Source organism: Periophthalmus magnuspinnatus, chromosome 1 (genome assembly GCF_009829125.3).
Source record: "Periophthalmus magnuspinnatus isolate fPerMag1 chromosome 1, fPerMag1.2.pri, whole genome shotgun sequence".
Lineage (NCBI taxonomy): Eukaryota > Metazoa > Chordata > Actinopteri > Gobiiformes > Gobiidae > Periophthalmus > Periophthalmus magnuspinnatus.
In genome coordinates this window covers 8,154,227-8,178,789 of record NC_047126.1, presented here as the reverse complement: position 1 = coordinate 8,178,789, position 24,563 = coordinate 8,154,227, and the positions used below count along the sequence as shown (strand labels likewise).

The 24,563-nt window shown below is 39.0% G+C and overlaps 1 protein-coding gene across 4 annotated transcripts in view; it reads left to right on the top strand.

Annotated features, from left to right (window-relative positions):
- fat1a (FAT atypical cadherin 1a) overlaps nucleotides 1-24,563 on the top strand; it is a 122,231-nt gene that overhangs the window by 6,271 nt on the left and 91,397 nt on the right. For all 4 annotated transcript variants that reach the window (XM_055227444.1, XM_033968097.2, XM_055227495.1 and 1 more), the window contains exon 3: nucleotides 17,594-17,908. In XM_055227444.1, coding sequence (XP_055083419.1) covers nucleotides 17,594-17,908 — 315 coding nt within the window. The remainder of the gene's footprint in view (nucleotides 1-17,593; nucleotides 17,909-24,563) is intronic.

Here is a 24,563-nt window from a genome sequence, read left to right as displayed (position 1 = left end):
AGAACAGACTGAACAGCTGTCTCCTAGCTCTTTGTAGACATTCCTAAGCAGTTGCTGAGGAAATAGGACACAGACTGATTTCACCTATTCCTGCCCTGGCTCAAAGACTCAAAATGTTTCAATTTTTGCACTTGCACTTCACCCCCATCTAAAATGTAGCAATAGTAATAGTAAGTCATTTTTAACTGTTAGCAAAATAATGTGCTGATGGCTTTACTAGTGGCTTGTACTTTTTATGCTGCAGAAAAAAAACCTTAATACTTTTTCAGCTGCCCTGAATGATTTTAACAGCTGACTCAAATTAACTCCAAACAGGCAGTCTGGAATTCCAGGAGTTCCAACCCAAACCTTGCAATCACCTGATTTGGCTGCTTCAGACCTCACTCCCTTTCCTTTTAAACTTGGTAATCACATTCCCGGCCAGCTTAATGTGACTTTTTCCCAGTTAGGAATTAAATTCCCATGCGTTGTATGCATATTTAATGTCTAAATGAGGCACTGGAAGAATGCATAATGCAGTGATTTCTCCTGGCATATGTAACCTCAGAGCTTCAGATCTACTTATAAAAGTGAAAATTAGATTTATTTTTAGAGGAGTACTGACTTTTGCCACTAAAACAGTACATTTTGTCTTTAGCTTGATGCTTTTTTTTCCTACTAATCCAGATGCATTAACAGTTCATAGTAGTAACCATGCTCAGATGTATTCAAGCAGTAGCCTTGGTGCTTTTTTCTGATGGATTTGAGAGTAACTTATTAATATACTTAATTAATTAATTTTACAGTTTTCAGCTTGTCACTTCACAATAGGCAAAGTTGGAAGAGTTTTGCTAAATGTTGTTGTAAAAATGTGCCCTAGATCTGATCAGTTTAGAATAATGGCGCTGATTGTATGACAAACAGAAATGCATTCTCCTGTCTCCCCGACTCATTTAGTTTGATCAGACAAGAAGCCTCAGCAAATATAATGTAGGCTGTGTTCAAACAGTTATGGTGCAGGAGAGCTGTGTGTTTGACTTTACTGGGGACATGTCTGTATGCTCTGTAATCTAGTGCTTAAGGCAGACTGTACGACTTCATCACACTTTAATTCATTCACAATTTAGAGCTCTACATTTTTGTAAGACTATTTGTATTTCACAAGCACCATCCCTTTAATGTTTTAGGTCCATGAAAAATGCAGGGACGTTGATGTTTAATTTAGCTGCAACGGTTAATCAGAATAATAGTGACTGGTCCACTTTTAAAATCATAACCAAGGCTTGATAATTAAGTGGACTGTACAGACTCTAAAACACATGGCAAAAAGGCAAAAAAGAATGAATAATTTCAGATGTTAATTAATAATATATATATTTTTTGTATTGTATATTTGTTATTGAGCCTTGAGTCATCCCAGTTTTATCTTTATCTGGGTAAAAATGTAATTAATGCATCGATGTGCAATAGAGTAACTAAAAAATAAGAGCTGACTAGTCGACTAATGAAGTAATCATTGGTTGCAGCCGTTTTAGTTCTCGAATGGCTTTTAATTTTACTTTTATGATTCATTGCATATACATTTCATTTGCACTGTTACTAGTTTTGTCACGATACTAACATTTCAAGCTCAATTTTGATACTAAGCAGCAGACTTGATACTCCGATACCACAATGTTAAAAAACACTATATTTAGACAATAGAATGTATTTTTCAGCATTAATCATAGCATTTTCTTTTCTTTTCATAGTATGATGTGGTCTCATATCCGTGTAATCCCTCAGTCATTCAGGTATAATGGTTCACATAGGCCTGTCACGATAACAAATTCTGAAGTGACATATATTGCTGGTGAAAATATAGACGATAAGCGATAATACTGAAACTAAATTATGCCACTGACACGATAAGCCTAGAGCGAGATCCCTCCGAAAAACCATTAAGTTAATAGCAGACTGAAACACTTTTGTAGTTAGTTTACATTAACATAGTGAGTAGTAGAAGTAATTTATTCAACCCTCTATACCAGGGGTGGCAAACTCATTTTGACAGAGGGCCACATCAACAAAATGTTTGCTCTCAATGGGCCAGATGTAACTGTCAGATAAATGTAACTACTTTTTAATCTTGTTAATTAACCGTTTCTATATTTATTACTTATTCAAGTTACAAATATTGCATATGGATTTGCATAGATATGAAAACATGGCTGTGTAACTGTGTATCTCCTGATAAACTGATATTTTAATTTACTTTATCGTGGGCCACATAAAATGACGTGGCAGACCACATTTGGCCCATGGGCCTTGAGTTTGACACATGTGCTCTATACCTTAAATCTTATCAATGTACAGAAAAAATTTTTAAAAGTACAAAGATAAAGTACCTCTGATATATAGTAAGTATCGTGACAGGCCTGGTCTAGTCTGTGATCTTATACTTCATTCTAAATCTATTCAAAAGGTTAATTTCTCACCTGCTGATGTGACTTTTTTAGTATCGATACTTGTTCAAATGAGTATCTAGTTTCAACACTAGTTTTTGTATCTGATTTTTTCATACTTTTGTCAACCCGAACCGCTCCATAGAAAATGCCTAAGCCAGCTTTATCCTACCTAGACAGTCGACATGAGAGGATTTTCTGTGATGGATCTGTCCCTGAGTCGTATGTTGTTGGCTTGCTAACATGCCTAGCTCAAAAAGTCAGTATAGGATAGGATACAAATTCCATGAGAGCTGGGCCTAATCTTGCACTTAATCCCAGAGACCTATATTAAGAGATTATCAGGAGGTGCAATGATAGGATTGTCCCGGGCTGGGTCCTGTTATTATGGATTACATCTGAGGTCAGCAGACAACTAAATACAGCTAAGGTGGTACTGGCACTCCTAGGGTTTCACTAGATGGAGGGTGCGGTTGGCCAGCACTTCACCAATACGATGTTTTAGGAGGAAAATATAAGTATGGGGCCCCTTATTTTTCGCGATATAGCTGCAGCTGCATGTTGTGAACCCCAACCAAAGAGTTTAAGAGCTTCAGAATTAGAAAACATGTTGGAAGGAACAGGAATACGGCCAGCACGGCAGCCACACACACTTCCAAGTATGGATTTTGTTGTCCAAAGTTGGAAGAGAGCTTTTCCCATTTTCCTCAACAGTTTAAGATAGCCTGTTACAAAGCCTGCTATAGGGCTTTGTAACAGAAAATGTAGTTCAAACTGCGCGTTTTTGTTTTCTCGCATGGATTTTTTTTTCAGAAGGGATCTTACAAAACAAAAAACAACTTTACAACTCTGTAGGCGATGCATTGTGGTTTGAGTAGCATTGTGTTGTAGGATTGTAAATGCATGAAGTGAATGAGTGACTAGCAGAATAAATGTAAAGAACAAAAATATGTATATATGGAGAATCATATAGAACACATGTGTCAAACTCAAGGCCCGCGGGCTAAATGTGGCCCTCCACATCATTTTTTGTGGTCCTCAACAGGTTAAATTAAAAGGTGTGATGGTCTTAACATGTCATTTTTTCAAGAGATAGCCATATTTTTACATCTATGCAATTGAATATGCAATATTTGTAACTTGAATAAGTAATAAATGGAGAAACAGTTAATTAAAAGTTAAAAAAGTAGTTACATTTATTTTACATCTGGCCCTTTGAGGACAGCCATTTTCCTGATGTGGCCCTCGGTGAAAATGTGATTGACACCCCTGATATAGAAGATTTTGAAGCCAAGTTGAGGCTGGATGTAAAGTAAATCTGTAAGTTTTTAAGGGCCTGTACTCTATTTTTTCTCCCATATATTTGAGCAAAATGTATCTTCCCAAAATACAGACTGTATAAGCAGCTCTTGAGGTCAAAATAAGTCAGCTGTTTGCTATCCGTATCTAATCATGAAGCACTTGACTTTTTGAAAATTAGAATAATAAGTTAGCGAAACATCAGTCTGGTCTCTGAAAGTTGTGAAAATTAGGATGCTTGGAATACATTAAGAAAATAACTTTGGGCCACTGCAAACTGTCATAAATTAAGTTCTGTTTCTCAAGTTTTAAAGATATTAATGCATTATTTTAGCACACCATTTTCTGAACTGTCTTTGGGAAAAATTCCAACTGGAAAAACATTTCTTTAAAGATATGTGACGGAGTTGGACAGCTGGCCCGGTTTTTCTCGCAAAGATGATTTTTCTTTGAGATACCTTTCAGTTTAACAGCCGTGTTCTGTACTGCTGCTTATTAAACACCTTCTCATTGATGTCGGTTCCAAGGCTCAGAAATGCAGGCCGCTTCTTGTTGTCCTGACACGGTTCATTTTCACCAGGTTTGCTGTGGGAGTCCATAGCAACTGTTTGCCCAGACATTCTCCTTGTTATTAAAAGCTCAGAGGTCTTTGGCTCTGTGTCATCGTAATTTAAACATTCTCTTATCTGGACTCTTTCCAAGGACAGTGCAGACTTCGACCTCTTCTCTAGTTTGACTGACAAGGACTGACTAAAGGACATATAAATGAGATATGTTTAGGCTAAATCTGAATTTAGTTTGTTTAAAGTTCTGGGAGTAGATTTCTGAGATCACAGGCTCTTTTATTACTACTAGTACTATTATTAGGGAGAAGGACACATGGAGGATCATTGTTTTTGGACCAAACTTTGTCTGATGAGATTTTACTGTAGATATGTTTTGCAATATCCTTGCAGTTTATTTTTATTACATTTGAGGCTTTATGTCATGAGTTGGATCTCTGATAACGTTTGTTTTCAATTGTTATTAACAGTTAATGTCATTTCCTTTTTCTGTAGTAGTTGTTCAAACACAATAATTGGAAAGTCGTTATTTCTGTATTTATGAATCTAGCCATTATTATACTGTACTTTAGATGTTTGTGGACAAAGAAGAAAGGAAGAAATCGAATTTCTCATTAAAAACACAGATTTGTATTTTCCTCAGCACACCTTAAGTCTAATCAAGTTGCTACAACAATGTGAGGCATTGGTGTGTCTTTAATTGCCTGTGAGTAAGCGTCTTTCTCGCTTCCTATGTCTGGAATGACTCAGGGATAATACTGGATTGGAACTTTGCATCTTTGTATAAATTGGACCCTATCCATTCACGTGGCAGACTGCATTCAGCACCCGGAAGATAATGTGCCAACGTCAAAGGGAATGAAGAAAGAGCCAGCTTTACTCAAGGCATTTTGAAGCAGTTTTATGTAGGCAAGCTCCTTTAAGTTTGCAGGATGTATCCGGATTTGGGATTAAGGATTTCTGACTCATGTTCTAAGCTTTTGAACCTTTAGAATTGTCATTAAAGGTGCTTGGAAATTTGTTGAAGAATTTAATGGGAGGCATAAACTCGGAGGAAGCAGTGAATATGGTCTGAAAGTTACACAGCTGCCCAGAGACATAAAGAAATATATAGTACTCATCTTCATTTAGAATGAACTAAGTGCAGTGGTATGTATACTGCCGTGTTACCCCAGTCCATACTTGGAAGAACGCAGTATATCGCCTGTACGTCCCAGCAATGCAGCCGAAGCATAACTTACTTTGAACACATGTTGAAAGCAAGTTGTATCTGCTTAAGGTGGAATTACCCAGTGTGCAAGGTGACCAGACAGGACTGAGGAGCTTCTCAATTAGACAAAGATTCTGCTGCTATAATGTATGCAATGCCCTTTCTTTTCTGCTAATATATGCATTGCCCTTTTACTTGAAACTATGTGCAGCATGTGCGGTGAAAGCGTTCATTGTTGAGCCTAATGAACGCGTTTGATGCATAATGACAAAAAAAGTCTCTTAGAGTTTTCCATTAACTCAGCTTCATTCAATAGTACTCCTTCTTTTGAGGTAAACTAGTGCTGTGTTACAAAAGGCGTTTCACAGGGTCTCTTAAAGTATGGCCATTTGCTGCCACTATATTTGTCTAAAACTAAGAATTGTCGCCTTGTTGCTCATTCTCCGTCCAGTGTATGTAAAAAGATAAAAGGGAACTGTCAGATTCTGCATAGTCTTTACTTGAGTGCTGTTTCCTTGGCGATGGGACCAGGAATGTGCAGCGGGACTCTGTTGATTGTAGGTTGCTAAATGAAAAGCACACTTTCTCCAGTTAAAAGTGTGTTGTTCTTTCAGTCCATTAAATCTTCTTAGGGAAACAGTGAAGCCGCCCCATGCAGGAGACATGCTCTGTCGTGTGCTTGTACTTGTCATGGTAATAATAATACTTTTACAGCGTGCGCACACAGACTGCCTCTGTTTAGTGCGCTACATCTAGAGTTGTTAACATTGTTTCAGGGCTAGAATTCAGTGCTTGTCTCTAAAATGCCAAACAAGAACACTTCAGTATTAACTAAGAAAACAACTGAACCTTAAAAGGAGTGATTGTGACATCAGGCAAAGATTACTGAAAGTTCCTGGAGTTGTTTACAATAGAGACAGACCGATATATCGATTTAGCGTATCGTCTGTCGTCTTTACATCTCCAGTATAGGCGGATATTTTGTTTTGGTCGATTTGCTGCCTAGAACATACACGCAAATCTTTATTTTAACATTTAAATACAAAGAGACAACTCTGCTTATCTTGTCTTTATGGAGTTGCTTTGATTAGAATGTTCCAAAGTATGGCTTTAAACTTCTGTGATGATGATTTAGGTTTTCGTGTTATAAGAATCCATATTTTTTTCAAGCTATATTAAAGAAACATAACAGATAAATTAAGTGTCATCCTGCAGGACATTTTAGGTAAAGTAATGATTTTTCCAAGCAGGAAACGGAGCCTCCACCTGGAAAGTGACTTTAATATAAATAATATGAAAACCAACATTTCCCTTTTCAAGTTTGAAGTTTACAAAATGAGATAAGTTTGCACTAAATGTGATACACTGCTCTCTTAATGGTTTGCGGTAAAAAAAAAAAAAGGCTGTGGGTGAGTTTGTAGTACATTTAAATGACATAATTTAAGGAAAATAATCAAAATTGACCCTATATATCGCCCCAAAAATATCGTCAGAGCTTATTGGCTATTGGTCGCTCTGTATTCTAAACAAGCGGTATCGGCATTGGTCATGAAAAAACCCACATCTGTTGATCTCTAGTTTACATTGTGCACAGTGTTTGGCAATTGCAGTACTTCTAAGGATTTTTTTCCCCCAAAATGAGCAGTCCTAGTGATGATTCACATTATGCTTCAGTACTGCACATGATTACTACAGATGGAGCGTGTACAGGGCTAGCACTGTTCATTGTACAGTCTGACAGCAGCAGAAAGGAAAGACCTGTGGAGCGTTTACTTTGTGCAGTGAAGGTAAATGAAACACAGTGAAAAATGAAGATTTATCATAGTTAATTATAAGAAGTTGGCTCACATTAGGCTGTTTTCTGATCTGTTTTATAATGTTTCCGCTTCAAAAACATACCCAGGATTGTGTTTTGTTTCATTCATACCTGTTTAACACGCAAACTCTGCATATTTAGGCTGATTTCTTCTCTCAAACAGAAAACACGCTGTTCCACTTTGTGATGTCATGTGGTAATACAGGAAGTGCTCCACTGTGTTTTTAAACTCCATACGCCTTCACTAGAGTCATGTGGCTCTTTTCAGCCCTGGAATTATCAATCATATCAATTATACCAATCTGTACTGAACTAAAGGTAAAAGGTGTTGAAAACTACCATTATATGACATCATGAGGTGGAACAGAGCATCTTGAGGTTTGGAGATGTACAGACTAATAATAAAGGGTTACTCAAACGTGTGAATGAAACAAAACACAACTCCAGGTCTGTTTTTCATGAGGAAACAAGATTCAAACATGGCCTAAAGCTCACAAGAGTCAACTTTAAATTAAAACCATAATTTCTTTATGCTATCCCTATTATATTTTTACACCATTGAACCACAGAGCAGTGCATGCATTGCCTTTATACAAAATATAGGTCTGCTAAATCACAGTAATATCCTATCAAAGGGTGCAGCTCAGTTCAAAGACCTCGGAAACCACGCCACTCTATGGAACAATGAGCGCTTTGTGTCCTGAAAGCTACCTCACCTGGAAATAATGGGCAAAGTTAAAGACACTGTAGCTGATTTAGCTGTCTTAAGAAACATGGAAAACAGAACTAGTTCATTTTAATTGGTCCGCAGTGATCCAAATTTATTCTTCACTTACCTTATGCATTCAGAGCATCCTCATTATTCATGACCATATAAGCACTTTTCACAACTTTTAGAGACCAGGGCCGAGTTTTCCTGTCACATTAATGCTAATAACAACTAACATACTAGCTTAATGCGCTGATTCCCGGACAAGAAAACGCTGTATGATAAGAAGCAGACTGTACACGGTAGATTTTTGCAGCACCAACCTGCCAGTGGGCCTGCAGATGGAAACTATAAGGCTATAATGTGGCATAGCTATATTTGTAAATGTTCAAGTTTAAGATTTACTGCTCCCCCTTTTCTTAAATAATACATTTATTTTGACCTCAAGAGCTGCTGATACAATATAATCAGTACTGGAGCAACACAAAAGTTTGCTCAGATACATGAAAAAATATTCTTTGTTATTTTATTCACAGTCACTGAACAAAGATATGTTTTTATTCCAGTCATCATTGTGAGTTTTGCTGTTATTGTAAACTAAAAATGGAGCTTTACGGCTGTGTTGTCGACTCCATTGTCTGGGTGATGAAGTGATAGCTCTACTTTTAAGTGGCCTTTTCCCTTAAGACAGCTGCAGACAGTGATTTTTCTTTGTGGATTGCCAATACAGTGTGTACAGCGATGCGTGAAGTGGAAACGGTGGTGTGGCTCACTAAACAGCGATTGTTAAAGGCGGATATAGAAGCAGATAAGGCAGATGTAGTTTATGTACTGTGCTACATCATCATTAAGGTTATCTGAGGGGAATAATGCCATTTTGTAAACTTCGAAACGTGATAAGGGAGATGTAGGTTTTCATAGTATCTATATTAAAGTCACTTTTCAGGCTGAGGCTCGACTACCTGCCTGTTTCAATGAAGAGGGTATTACTTTGCCTGAAATATTCCACAGTAATCGGATTTAATTTATTGCTTTTGTTTCTCTAATATAGCTGGAAAAATATGGATTCTTAACACATGGAATTCATCATGACAGAAGTTTAATGCCATACTGTGGAATATTCTAATCCATGCAAAGCAATAGCATCTCCATTGAGACAAGGTGGGGAACAACCTCCATCAGAAAAGTTTCATAGTGTTCCTTTAAAAACATAAAAACTCTAAACATTCTGTGAGTTTGTTATTGCCTGTGTCTTTCTTGTTATATATGGAGCATAGACTCTATATATAAATGGACATGGCTAACTTGCCAGCCGCTGCTTTCCAAATAGGAAGTGCTCATGGGCGTGCTTCCGGCTCCATCAAGTCCCAGTCACTCCAACTCTCATCGGCTCCAATTTACTTAACATTGAAATACTGTCGCCCCTCTCTCTGTAACTGCTGCAGCGAGCCTCATCATTTTGGTTTTAAAATGTTTGTATTAACCCACTCTACATGATCCTGGTGTTTTCATTTCGCTATTTTGTCCGTAAATCAAGATATGAACATTAATAACAGACATATCAGACTCCTTCTTTCCCCAAGGTTGCTCCCGCTAGCGTTAGCAACAAGTTTGATTGACAGCTTTGCTAAGTGCCCGCCCCCTGCTAAACCAGCGGTGCAGGCGGGATGGGGCATTACCTTCAACAGCCTCGCTCCAGATTGGTTCTTTGGTTGCTATGATTCTCGCGATCGGCATTCCCAATTATGGCACTCGTCTCCAAATTTGCCCCGATGAGCTTCATTTGACTGGAGCCGAACACTATGTATAACATCAGACTCACTTAGTCCATTTCTTTATACAGTCTATGGTTTGGACTCAATACTGCAATACTGTTAGAATCCAGTTTTCCTTTATTGGCTGCACATTGTCAGACCATATGACACATGCTTGACAAGTTCCCTCTTGACAAAAAGTACTAGTTCACAGTTAAGGGCATTTTTCTATGCAGAAATGAAAGAATGGTTGCTTAAGGGCATTCTTTTCATCCACTCCAACTTAAAAGCTCCATAGAAGAGTTGTCCAAGGGATTTCGACATTATTAAAAGAAAGCTTCTTGTTCTTGGAGGGAAATCTTGCCTACATATGTCTGTCTGTGGGGATGGTGTGGTTCAATGTTGCCAGGTAACACAAAGCTGAGTTTAGGAGTCATTTGATTACACTAGCCCCGACAATGTGGTAGAGGAATTTGAAGCATTTTGCCAAGGCTGTGGAAAGACTCTGCTAAAGTTTATGTAAGCACGTGAGCTGGGGGCCTGGGAAGGCTCTGGAATGTGGGGTAGGGATGACAGAAATCAACCGTGAAGTTCAAAGTAAACCCTAACTTTGAGATTTGAGAGGAGCAGGGCCGCCATTTTCATTGTGCTCTGAAACGTAATCACATTCACTTGAGATTATGTTGGTATCAGTCCTTTTATGGACAAATATAAACTCTACATTACTGTGGAATCAGCTTGCACGAAGGTTAGGCCTGTGCAGTTGATCTGTAGTTGACAAAAGACATTCTTGTTGGACTTGTCAATCGATTGGTCGACTAAAAAGGGGCCGTGACAAAGGCTCTCAAAACTATTCGTTATCTCTATGCATCTGACTCCCAACTTCACTCACAAGACTAGATCTGCAGGGGGAGTTCATGCAAAAACAACTATTTATGCAGAAAACATTCGAAACATTGCAAGACGAAGATTAAACATTTGAATCATGAGTGTAATCTACTTTTTTACATAGAAATACCAAAAAATGTCCACTTTTAAGCCAACTCACGCACTCCCTACCTTCTTCTAGTCAACTAATACAAATCACGAAGACACCATTGACTGATCTTACTAACGGACTTAACGATTAAAAGCCTACAGCCCTACAAATTTAAATAGAGAGTCATTTATAAAGGTCAGTGATCAGCTTGTGTCTTTTTAGTGGAAGTCTACAGCCAATCCTCTAACAGTAAAAACATGTGGTCTGGAGCAGATTTCAGACTTTGGAGGAAGAAATTTGACTTTTTTGTGTTACTGCCAAGTATTAAAAGCTTATATTGTTTATGTTCAAAATCATAATTGACCAGTATGAGGAAATAAAACGTGAATGATCTTTTGTCATATCGCCCAGCCTTAACCGCAGCACAAAACATTCCAGAAAGGCATTGTGTATCCTTAATTTGATTGAAGGACGCGCATAATACCTTCCATTATTATCCCGAAATCCGTTGGCATTCCGAATGTCTTTGAAGAACGGAGCCAAGGGGGAAAGACAGGAGTAAAGGGAAGAAAAGCGGAAAGCAGATCTGGCACATGCTGTTGCTCTGTGTGTTTTTTTCTCATGGCCCCGGGGCAGGTTTTTGCTCCTGTCTTACTGGGTAGTCGAGGTAGTATATAGGATGGGTGTGGTGATGGAATTCCTCAGATTCATCTTTCTCTTTGTTGCTCTGGGTCGAACCACTCACCCACAGGCTATGGAAGATAGGTTTTTCTACTCTTTACGGGCCAGGGCATTTAGCCTAAACTTCAGAAAACTCATGTACCAACAGTTTCACAGTAAAAATCAGGCCCAGAACTACCCTACGTACACAGGATCTAGTATTTTAAATGTCAACGGATCATTTTTAGAGCAGATCTCGGCATGCTCTGCAGAAATCTAGACATTTGTATCATTAGGCCTGTCACAATGGTTACTATATTGTTCATTAATAGTTTTGAGGGTCAAAATTTGTTGTGGGTGTGTGTTCTCTTTGTTCTAGTGGGGGATTTTGGAGGATTTTTTTGCAGCACGAGTAGGGATTGAATAAGTAACTTCTATGAAAGTTACTTACAAGTTTCAGCCTTCCATTTATTTATTGCAGATTATGTTTTTTTTTTTTTTTACATGTTACATTTTGAAAAGTTTCATCGGGATTCTCCTGCTTCAAGGTTGTTGTCTGTTTTTTGCAGCGATATATACTCAAATAGTCGCTTTATAGTTTCTTCAAATGACATCCTTTGCTAGGTCGTGTCTGAACATCCACTTTTATTAGCAGAAAAAAAAATAAAAAGTTGTTTTTGTATGAACTCCTGTGCAGGTGTACTCTTGTGAGTGGAGTTTGGATCAGATACATATCAGACATATTTAATAGTTTTGAGAGCTTTTGCCACGCCCCCTTTTAGTCCACCAATCGATCGGCAATGCACGTCTTTACTCGATAAGGAATTTCCTTATTCGACTGCAACCCTACCACATACCAAACTCACCAACGTTCGCTTGGCACTCAGATAAGAACACCAGCATCACAAGAGCCTGTTAAAACATATTGCCTCCCGTCTTACTGATAGCCGCCGGGCTCCGAAGTGCGAGCAGGATGCATGACTGTGCCGAGGAGTGCTATTGTTCGGCAAGGTCGGCGTCTGCCAGTCAAGCACTCAGGCATGGGCCCCTTCTTGGCACCAGCACAAAAGATGTCTCATCGTTTCCCCCATTGTCTTCCGATCCTTCCCTCTCTTATCTTATTAACGAGGGGTACATGAGCGCACATGAGCCCCTCTGCCCCCGGTCTCCTCACCCCATCGACTCCAACCAATTTCACGTCCACTCTCTCGGTCTAATTCATGTCCATTTTAGAGCTAATACATCTCCTTCACCCTATTTTCTGTGGCCCTTCGGAGACTTGGCTCAAGGGCAGAGCCATGTCCAACACTTGCACGATTGAAACTGGTTGAGACTGGTTCAAAACTGTAAAAGAAGTCGTCATACTAGGTGAATTGCTACAACATATATCAGTAAACATGTCACAATCTGGCTAGCAAATCTGCAAAACCTTTTTTTCCAAGTGTTTTCATGTTTACTCAACTATTTTTGCAGCAAACAATATACAACATAATCACAAAAGATTATGGCTATTTAAATAATCTACCCATCTGGATTAGCTAACATAGTGAATAAGCAGCAAAGCCCGTTTAACCTCCGCATCATAAAGTAGAACATCTAGCTCGATTTCAGATGTGCAGGACTGACTGTGGTTAGCTTGTTTATTCTGCACCAATTAGTAAATCCCTAATGAATATATGTAGAGCATACCACGCTGTATGCAAAAGGGTTATAGCCGACTGAACAAGTTCTTGGTTGCCTAAAGACTCGTGCATTGATTAATATGGAAAAAGGGGGCGTAAGCATTAGCAAAAGGTCTGACTGTCTCTATGATCCTACCATATACATATTTGACCCAAAGTTCACTAAACAGATAAGAAACGCACTTTTAAATTCCATGTTCGTAGGTAGAAAGGCAGAATTAATTTACAATAAAAATAATTAGACAAAAATGTTTAAGAAATGAAGTTACAGTTGTTGCCCAGGCTCAAAGGTTCTACATTACATAAAGTGGATTCTTGTGAGCTTTAAGCCATGTTATAATGTTGTTATGTTCTCAAAAAAATACCTGGAGCTGTGTTTTGTTTCATTGGCACATGTTTGAGTAATACTTAATTATTGGTCTGTAGTCTATCATGCTCTGTTCCACCTTGTGATGTCACGCAGCAGCAGTTTTCAAGTTAACAGGGACCTTTTACCTTTAGTTCAGTAGAAGATTGGCTTTTCTAGGGCTGAAATCATCCAAATGTGACGTGAGTGAAGGTGTATGGAGCACTTCCTGTATTACCACATGACATCGCCAAGTGAAACAGAGTGTTGTCTGTTTGAGAGAAGCCTAAACCCAGCCTAAATATGCATGGTTTTGGTGTTAAACGTGTGTGAATTAAACAAAACACAACTCCAGGTCTGTTTGTGATCAGGAAACAACACAACACAAATCAGAAAATAGCGTAATACGATTGTGCAGTCACTATTTATACACCACTGGTTTCATCTCATTTGCATTGAAAATACTTTGGCCTGGGTATTTATTTACAGAAGACTCTTAGCTTTAGGGGGGGACTACCTATTTCCTGTGCCTGGCTACCCTTCTTATTACACGCCTGCAGTTAGGGGAGAGCCATAATGATGACTAATGACGAGAGAGGGTCCCAGGTCGGAGCAACTGCAAGAAAAAAAAAAAAAAAAAAAAAAAAAAAACGCCAAAAGTTGCGAACAAATGAGGTACCCCCCCCTCCCCAAACCCCCTTCTCAAGTTTAATCTGAGGAATTTTGCGACAAGTCATTTGAAGTCACTGTGAAATCTTTCATTACCCCGGGCAAGAGGTTTGGCTCTGCTCGGTTACAGTTCATCAAGTTACAGTGGGCGAACAAAGCCAAGCAGTAAAAGAGAGGAAGGGAGTCCATGTAAAAGGCTCTGGAAATGTCCTTGTGATTTTTTTTTTTTTTTTAAAGTGGTGCAGTAGAGACCTGTATCTAGGCCTCCTGCTCACAACATGCATGCTACAGAGAACACACAAGTGGGTCTAGACCATCGTTCACTTTTATTAGCTGTAGATACGATGACGAGCCCTAATATGCCAGTAAATGTCCACAGCTGCATTCAAGGTTACACCGATATTCCAATAACATACACACCGAAAGGGCTATTAGTTTGAAGGTCCTATATTATGCAAAATTGACTCTTATAAGCTTTAAGCCATGTTAGAATGTCGTTACTTCCTCAACACGTACCCCACATTTGAGTAGTCCTGTGTTATTGGGCTATCTGCATCCCCAAAGCTCAAGTAAAGGGATAGTTCTCAGGTTAACAGCTACCTTTTACCTTTTATTTAGTAGAAATTGGAAATTCCAGGGCTGAAATTATCCAAATAATTCTAGTGAAGGTGCGTGGAGTTTAAAAACACAGTGGAGCACTTCCTGTATTACCACATGACACCACAAGTTGGAACAGAGTGTTTTCTGTTTACAAGGCAAAGACGTCTGGATCTGGAACCAAGACAGGCATGTCCCAAGTGAGAACAGTTGTTAGACTGACTTTATGATCCGATTCCAGACCCTCTGTATTCGAACAGAAAGTAGGAGGGACTGGCTCGTCTGGTAACCACTTCTTAAGCCCCACAATGTTACTAGTACTTGTAGTTATTCGCACATAGAAGGGGCATAAATCAAAGTCATTTTAAGGTTTTTCAAGGGTATAAAAACAAGGTGTATGACATTTCTTGCTGCAGAATGCAAGAAATCGACGTTGATACTATCGTGGTACTGTTAATTTCTGTATTACCTTGATGAAAAACAGGCTTGCACTTGACAACATTTAACTAAACCATTCACTAAACTTACTTTGCAGCCAGCCTTTTAAATCCTGCATCTACCTCTGCCACCCATCCTCCACTCGTCCATTTAGCCATTGTCAACTTCTACAACTCACAACTCTTCTGAAAGCTTTCTGTTTGCTCAGCTGAGGGCTACAACCCCCACAAGGCAGTAAAAAAACCTCTCCACTAGTAAGTGTAAACACCAGCGTATCGGCCGGTTGTTGTGAACGTACCACCTTGACATTTGTGTGTCAAAGTTCCCTCTATAGCCTCACACGTGGGGGTTCAACAGTTCGCTCTTTACCACCGCAAATCGATTTCTAGATTGGCCTGTCACAACTCCAAATTTTGAAGTACGATATAGAAAGAAGGAAGGAATTATCCTCAAATTCTGGTCAATTCTTAATGTTCTATATGGTTTAAATGCTGCAATAAATAAACATTAGAATACAGCATGCAACATAAATTAGTTTGTATCTATATTTAGCCATAGAAGTTCTCAAAAATTATCGTATTGCCAAAAGAAAAACAACAAAACGTTTACTACTAGTGCAAACAATAGTACGCACAAGAAATATTGCCCTCAAAAAAAGTATTGTTCCATTTATTGCATATTGGACGATAAGTTGATACCGTATTATCATGACAGGCCTATTTCTAGACGTCATATGAAGCTTGATAAAAAAGTAAAAGTCTAGCAAGCACACAAACTGATAAACTGACAGGATGTTGCCGTGGGTGTGTTCTTCCATCTATAAAGTATACTTGAACACTTGGCATGACGTGGTATGCATTATTTACTCGCCAGGAAGAGGAATGGGAGTACTCCGGGGTTAGCTACTGTATAATCCATTCGGAACTTCTGTTGTCAGTGCGCAGGGAAGTCCAGTAAAGCAGTAAAGTACCATTCTGCCGCCGTAAACTCGCTAATAGCCCATTGCTAGGAGATGATGTTGGTCAATGAAAATTTTATTGGTACATAAGCCCCATTAGGACTGCGCAATGAATCGAGTTTCAATCAAGATCGAGATTGAGTCGTCTTTAATTGTCTATGATCAGCTTGAGTATTTTTAATGGAGAGGTCTACAGCCAATCATGTGTCAGTAAAAGCATGTGGTTTGTAGCGGAGATCAAATTTTAGAGGAAGAGATATGACTGTTATTTTGTGTAAACGGTCCATATTACTCTGTTTTCTGATCCATGTTTTAATGTTTCCTCATCACAATCATACCTGGAGTTGTGTTTTGTTTCATGCACATTTGTATAACGCAAAACCCTGTATATTTAGGCTGAGTTCGTCGCTCAAATTGAAGCCCTTTTCCACGTTGTGATGTCATGTGGCCATACAGGAAGTGCTCCACTGTGTGTTTAAACTCCATGCATCTTCACTAGAATCATTTGGATGATTTGACCCCTGGCATTGTCAATCTCTCCTGAACTAAAGGTAAAAGGAGCTGTTCACTTGAAAACTACCACTTGAAAACTACCACTATATAACATCACAAGGCTGAACAGACTATTTTGAGCTTTGGAGATGTAGACAGACTAATAATAAAGGGTTATTCAAATGTGTGGATGAAACAAAACACACCCCAAAGTATGTTTTTGATAAGGTAACTGCATTTTAAAATGGCTTAAAGCTCTTGGGTCAGTTTTGTGTAATACAGGAGTTTAAATTGCTATTATTAAAAGTCTGTACTGTTGGTGTTTAGTAAATAATTTTGAAAGCCTTTTACTTTGCCAAGCTCTATGCCTAATCAATCAGCACTTTCCAGACGCTGAGCTGATGATTGGAGTCGATACAGAGACATTGTCCATACTGTCATATATTTGGGTCTTTTTGTGTTTATAAGTGATTTTAGTTGTGTTGTTATTGGCAGTATTCCTAACCTAGCAAAACGTTAGAATCAGCATCAGCTTATCAAGCAAACAGAGAATTCATACAATACAGTGGTTGCCAGATATTTATAGTTTCCACAGTGAGCCATTGTTCAATCTGGACCATTGTTGACGTGTATTTGAAACCTTTGGAAAATAAATAGTAGCAAAACACCACAGGAAATGTAGAGACTATGAGAAATATATCCTCCCATTTTGATACTAAGGAATAGACTTGACACTCGATACCAATTCCAATACCCTCGTCCATGTATGTTCCACAGTGGTCCATGGACATGTACGAGTCTATGTGTCTTATACTTGTTCTGATACAGATTAAGATCATTATAAAGCTATTTAGGAAAGGTTCAGGTCCTGCGAATGTGGCTTTGTTCGTACTGATACTTGCTCAAATGAAGATCGAGTTTCAATACAAATTCTAGCACTGATTGATTTGATTTGTGATACCTTTTACAACCCTATGTTCTTGTCTTTTTCCTTCCAGGCGTGATCCGCACTCAGGAGCTCCTCGACCATGAGACCACCCCTCACTACTGGCTCACTGTTTACGCCATGGACAGGGGCATGGTTCCTCAGTCCGCCTTTGTGGAGGTCTACATCGAGGTACAAGACGTCAACGACAACGCTCCCCAGACCTCCGAACCCGTCTACTACCCCTCCGTCATGGAGAACTCCCCCAAAGACGTGTCCATCATCCAGATCGAAGCCGTGGACCCCGACACCCAATCCAGCGACAAATTGACCTATAGGATCACCAGTGGGAACCCGCAAGGTTTCTTCGCCATAAACTCCAAGACAGGTAAGACGACGATTCAGATACATTAAAGATACATTAAAGGCATCTGATTTTTACTGTCTTAAAACATGAAAAAACTGAACTAGTTAATTTTAAACAGTTTGCAGTGATCCAAAGTTATTCCTCTCGTACTTTATGCATTCTAATTATTCACTGTGATGAGTTTATGCGCACTTTTCACAACTTTTAGAGGCGTGAGCAAAAATGATAACACAACTAGCTTGCTAAACGCACACTTCCTGATTATCTGACAATAAAACATTAGTTAATTAGATACTGTCAGGAACACAGCAGACTTATTTTGATCTCGAGCTGCTTATATAATAAATTTGTACTCAGGGAATTAACATTTTGCTCAAATACATGGGAGAAAAATCAAATCAGATACAGGGCATTTAACACTGAAACTATTAGCTGCATCTCGTATGTTTGTATCAGTGGCTGTCAGTTAAGTTATAATCCATAGTAGACTGTAAAGTATATTGGTCGGTGTCTGTGTAATCCCTATATTGGTCAATATTTGGCATCCACAGTTAGCATGGTTCGCAATCAATTCTACCATTCAAACCATTTTAACTGAAATAGATATGCCTTTCATGCAATGTATCCCAAAACAGCCATTTTTGGTAAGAGTAGAGCAGCCCTTTAGCATTCGAAATTCTTTTCAGAGCTATTTTCAGATTCAAAAGCAGCATTTTTTTCTATGCATGGCTTTTCTACTGCAGAAAATTCCATCTTCCACTTTGTATAGAGCAGTTCTATTGCTCCAGTCAGGGAATTTACTACAAAACGCCACACATCTCGATTGGATTAAGCCTTTGCATTCTGTAACGGTTTTGTGTCTGAAAACTCCAAGGGCACTTTTTGATAGCACTGGTCAGCATTCCCATTTCATGTACTAAAGCTTTAAGAACACGGTGTTTTAATCCAGGGCATGTGTGGGCAACGGCCTACTGGGGCTTCTTCCACTCTAACACTCCACAGTGAATCCTCATCGTGTACTCTGTAAAATGGCATAATGATAAATATTTCATTGGGCTCCTTTAAAGTTGCCAGTACAGATCCTGTTCAGTTGAACAGCAGAGAAATACTTTTAATAGGTGCAAAGTGATGTTCCAGATTTTGTATGGCACTCGGCGCTTTGTTTGATATCGCCTGTAAATTTGCTCAGTGAAGTTTTGCGACGGGTACAAAATGAGACGAGATCACTCCACCCGCTGCGAATAAATGGTGTTACTTTGAACCCAAAGAAGTACGAGACAAGAAGGTTAGCTATTAAAAGAATTCAAACTAAACTTTTATTCCCTTTACAGTTACACTTTAGGCAGAATTATAAGTTGGCTTTGTTGTAGAAGTGAAAAGAAAAGCAAAAAAGATATAGTTTTAAAATGTTTTCTGCAGTTTATGCTAACATTTGTATTAGGTTTAGGGCTCCAACTAATGACTATTTATACATTTTAACAAAAAAAAGGTTGAAATATGATGAGACGGTTTCAAGATGGAGAATATTTATAAAAAAGCGTATTGTGGATTAAGATTTATAGCACAGACTGTGATTACAATGACCAAAAATACCAAAAATCTGGATTATTTTAGTAATCGACTAGTAACGCTTATTCCCATTAATCATGGCAGCCCTAATTAGTTTAATCCACTTAGTAATACCTGCGAAAACATTAACATTTCATCTTAAACCTTTCGGATTCCCTGACCCTGATCTGCTATTTACAGTAAATGGCCAGTATGAACACAACATAATCTGCTTGCACAACACAAACATTAAAGGACTTACGGTAAAATACTGTTTTGTAAATACGCTGGTCCACATTTATGATCTAGTCAGCAAATAGTTTTTTAATAGATCTCTTTAAAGGATTTCCATGCTTTTGTTTAGCTAAATGACTGCATTCATTGTGAGCTCCATGTTTTAGGTACCTACTGATTTTGAATGGACTATTTACTGTCTTACCGTTGCTTATCTAGCTTACAGACGGCCCTTTTAACGCTCATTTAACCCAAATGTGGAATGCTGCAGCCAAGGCAGTTGTTCCAATTTGTCGACAGTGACGTGTGTGGTCCCATTTCCCAAGGTAGCCCTATCAACAAACTGCGAGTTATTTTAGTTAGAACTGGCAATGGGAATTTTCATGCCCAAATAAGGAATCCCCCCATGTTTTAGGCCCCCAGACAAGGCTTAGACCCATGCCAGGCCCTTCCCAGCTGTCAGGAAAAGATAGAACAAATAAACTGTAAAGAGAAGAGCAGCTTAAACGCTCTGTACTTGATTTTTACTGCCTGAAAATGTGAACTAGTTAATTTTAAACGGTTCGCAGTGGTCCGAAGTCATTCCTCACTTACATCCTAATTATTCAGTTTATAAGCACTTTCCACAACTTTCCAAGAACAGAGCGGAGTTTTGCCATCACGGGAAAGTTAACAACAATTACTACCATGCCAACATGCACTTCCTGATTATCAGACATAGCGATAGGATGCTTTATACTTATACCGCAGACATATTTTGACTTCAAGAGCTGCTTAAACAATACATCTGTAATAGGGAAAGACAAACACTGCTCAAATACATGGGAAGCCTTTAAAACAACAAGGACTTTAAGGTATGCAGGACCATACTTTGGCAGCGTGTTTTGTCTATTCGCAAGGTCCTATTTTGTTATCTTCCCCAAAAGCATGCATAATTTTCTCCAACCCAGACAGACTTTGAGTGGCACGGAAAACAATCCTCAATATTCTGCCTGGATATAAATATATATTTTAGTGTTTTGTGGCGTATGAATACCCTGTAATAACTTAAGATGGAATGTTTACACTAAAGAGGTGATCTTGAACTAAGTGGCATCAACTCCTGTTCATATCGGCGCTAAGCTAACAGCACGTAACACACTTCTTCTTACCCTACATACTCGTAATAAATATTTAGCATGTTTGTTAAGCTTTTTAAGTCAATGCAAATGGAGCTGTCATAGTCAAATCTACATGCAGTATCTGAATGTACGTTTGAGGAGCAGAGGGGGGTAGAAAACTAGTTCTAGAGCCATAGGACGCTGAGGCATAAGCATTAAAAGCGTTCATGCATATCAAATCATGTTAAAAGTTTCATCACCGGACGCTAGAGACTCAAGCGGCCGGTTTAACAAAAGATGCTATGGACAAGGACGATGTTAGTAAATCATTAAAACACTTATTTTTTGGTACATGTATTTTTTATCTTTGTTTCTATGGACGGGTGGGAAATATAAATAAATGAAGTGGTTATGAGTAAGGACTGTGATTTATGAAAAGGGCGAGAGCTGGAAACTGTATTTTATTTTTTATAGAGCTAAACCCGATCATTAATTATCACTCCTTTTGTGTCACATTTCGAGAACTATACATTTCAACCATAGGCGGCATAAAGAAGTACCGTAGACAAAGGAAGTGTGATGGCGCCCGTAGCGTCTGGCTTCAGTCAAATGAAGCTCATCGAGGCTAGCGGTTATAGGGGCCAATTTGGAGTCAGGTTGCATTTGAGGAATTCTGACTGAGAGTGTCACAGCAACGAAAGAGCCAATCCGGAGCGAGGCTGTTGAAGGTAACGCCCCTTCCCGCCCGCACCGCTGGTATATCCTGGAGCGGGCGCTTAGCAGTGCTGTCAATCAAACCTGTTGCTAACGCTAGCGGCAACAACCTTGGGGAAAGAAGACACCTGATTTGTCTGTTATTAATGTTCATCTTGATTTTTACAGACATAATAGCAAATTTTTTTTTAAATAGATGATATAGAGCGGGTCAATACGAACTTTTTGAGGCTGACAGCAGCAGTTACAGAAAGAGGGACGACGTTTTTCAATGCAAAGCCGGAGCCAGAGACGATGGAGTCTGAAGCGTGCCCATGCTCACTTCTAATTTGGCGAGCTGGCTATGTCCATTTATATACACAGTCTATGATTTCAATCCATAGGCATTTTAACTTATTGAATTTAATTACATACAAAATGCACTCGTTTTTCATATGTTGTAGGAAGTCGCCTAATGCCCCCATAACTGATACAACACCAGTAGTAATTTAACCTCTAACTTTATTAACTTGCAATGGGTATAAAACGAGACAAGATCACTTCATCCGCTGTGAATAAATGGTGTTACTTTGAACTCAAAGAAGTACGAGACAAGAAGGTTAGTTATTAAAAGAGTGTATGCAGAATTCAAACTAATCTTTGATTCCCTTTACATCCACACTTTAAGGAGCGTTATCAGGCGGTTTTGTTGTTGAGTGCAAAAGAAAAGCGAAAATGTTGTATTAAAACGTTTTCTGCAGTTTGTTATGTTTGTTATTAACATTAGTAATAAGTTCAGGGCTGTAGTTGGTAGTCAAATGATTTCTGTAATACATTTGAACCAAAGAAAGGTTGAACGATGGCGACTGAAGGCGGAGAATATTAAGGTTTACGTTTTGATCTTGGACTTAGTGAAACATTACAGTTCGCTGTTCCAACAAACTAAAACACAAAACTCAGAATACTTTTTATGCACCGTCAATCAGGAAACACATGGTTTAACTTCTAAACACTGGCGGCCATGTTTGTTTTTGTTTACAGTTCAGACACGGGGTTATCAATACATTGTTGGTCCATCTAATAGTTACATAATGCTAAGTTAATAGAATTTCTTGTCCTGTGCATTATAGATTTTTAAACATTTTAGCATTAGCATTTACGCCCTTATCGACGTGACTCAACGTGATTCAAGCAGACTGGCTGAAAATACAACCACTTAAAAGAGAGCGATAATTCCAAATAGCTTCACTCGTCCTGTTATCTTCTCATCCAAGCGGTTACTTCAAGATCCTCCAACACGCACGCATCCCATAATATCCGCTCAATTGAACTGAGTTGGAGGCAAAAACAACATTGGCATTTCGAATATATTTAATAACTCTCCACTTTATCAACTCAATATGTCCTTCTTGCTGCATATTACAGGTTTTCGCAAATGTTTAAATTTACAGCAAGCTAGCCTCTGTAATTACACATTTCAAAATTACATTGGAAGCGCAGGGCCTCGTCTTGGCATCCCTACAAAGCTTTATGAAGGGGCGGGAGGGGAAAAAAAAAAGAAAAAGGCCGACGCTAAGGCTATGTTTTGTGTGCGGCTTTGGAACTCTGTAGTTTGAAAATGCTAACTACCTTATACCCTTCTACGATTGGGCACGATCAGCCACCCGTTGTGTAGCGATTCAAAGCTAACCAAACTCATAGACTATATGTATAAATGGACAATGCTAACCCTCTAGCTGCCATATTCCAAATAGAAAGTGACCATGGGCAAGAAGTGGTCTGGCTCCAATTGACTTCTATTGAAAAATCATCGCCCCTGTCTCTGTAACTCTGTCCGTCAGACTTCTCATTTCAGTTTTAATTTATTCATTTTAACCCACTCTACATGATCCTTGTGTTTTCATTAAGCTATTTTATGTTAAATTAAGATATGAACATTGACAGCAGACCGATCAGGTGCCTTCTATCTCTGAGGTTGCTCCCGCTAGCATTGGGCAGGAAAGGGCGAGTACCTTCAACAACCTCGCTCCTGATTGGCTCTTTGATCGTGCACCCAGATTTCCAAGTATGGGTTTTGCCCGATTAGCCGCTATAACAGCTATCCTCGACTCGCTTGATTTGGTTCCAACCTAACGCTATGTAACTGCTGCTGTCAGGCTCGTCATTTTTGTCTTAAAATGTTTGTATTGACCCACTCTATCTGATATTTTTTTGCTATTGTATCCGTAAATCAAGATATGAACATTAATAACAGAAAAAACAGGTGTTTTCTTTCCCCAATGTTGTTCCCGCTAGAATCAGCGGTGCAGGCAGGAATGGGCGTTACCTTCAACAACCTCGCTCCTCATTGGCTCTTTGACTGCGCACCCAGATTTCCAAGTATGGGTCTTGGTTGCAGATTAGCTGCTATAACTGCTAGCCTCGATTGACTTGATTTGTTTGCAACCGACCGCTATGGGTGACGCAACCGACCTCTTCTATGTACAGTCTATAGTCGAGCTTCAAACGCAAAAAACGATGCTTGAAACCTTGGGTTGCTCTCGGTCGCCCCCTATTTCTTCTCCGGGTCGGTAAAGCTTGGGATGAAAGTCTAAGCCCTATTTTATTTCTGCCAAGTAAACAAGTCCCGCTGTTTGGGCCTGGCGCTCTGACTTGAGTTTGTCATTAAAGTGCAAGGCCAGCTCTTCTCTCCTGCCGACACTATAGCAACCCCCGACATCTGCTAGCTTAGAACTTAGCGGCTTGGTGCAGACATGCTTTTTTTTGAAGGGGATTGGAGAAGAAAGAGAAAGATGAGGCGGTGCTATATTGGCCGCATATTGTGCTCGTCAGCTGGATTTGAATTATGTTTACTATAACCATATGAGGGGCACATTTGAATAATGCTTTTGAAGATAATCCCATATAGCATTGTGATCAGATGCGGATTGTTTAAAGATTCAGCTTTTTTTTCTTTTTTTTTTTAGGGTTGCACAATTTTTGGGGGGAAAAAGTTGGACAAGTTTTGGGATTGTGATTAGATTTGTGATTTAAAGGTCAATATATTACACAAAACTGACTCCTGTGATTGTTAAGTCATGTCATAATGCCTCAAAAACATA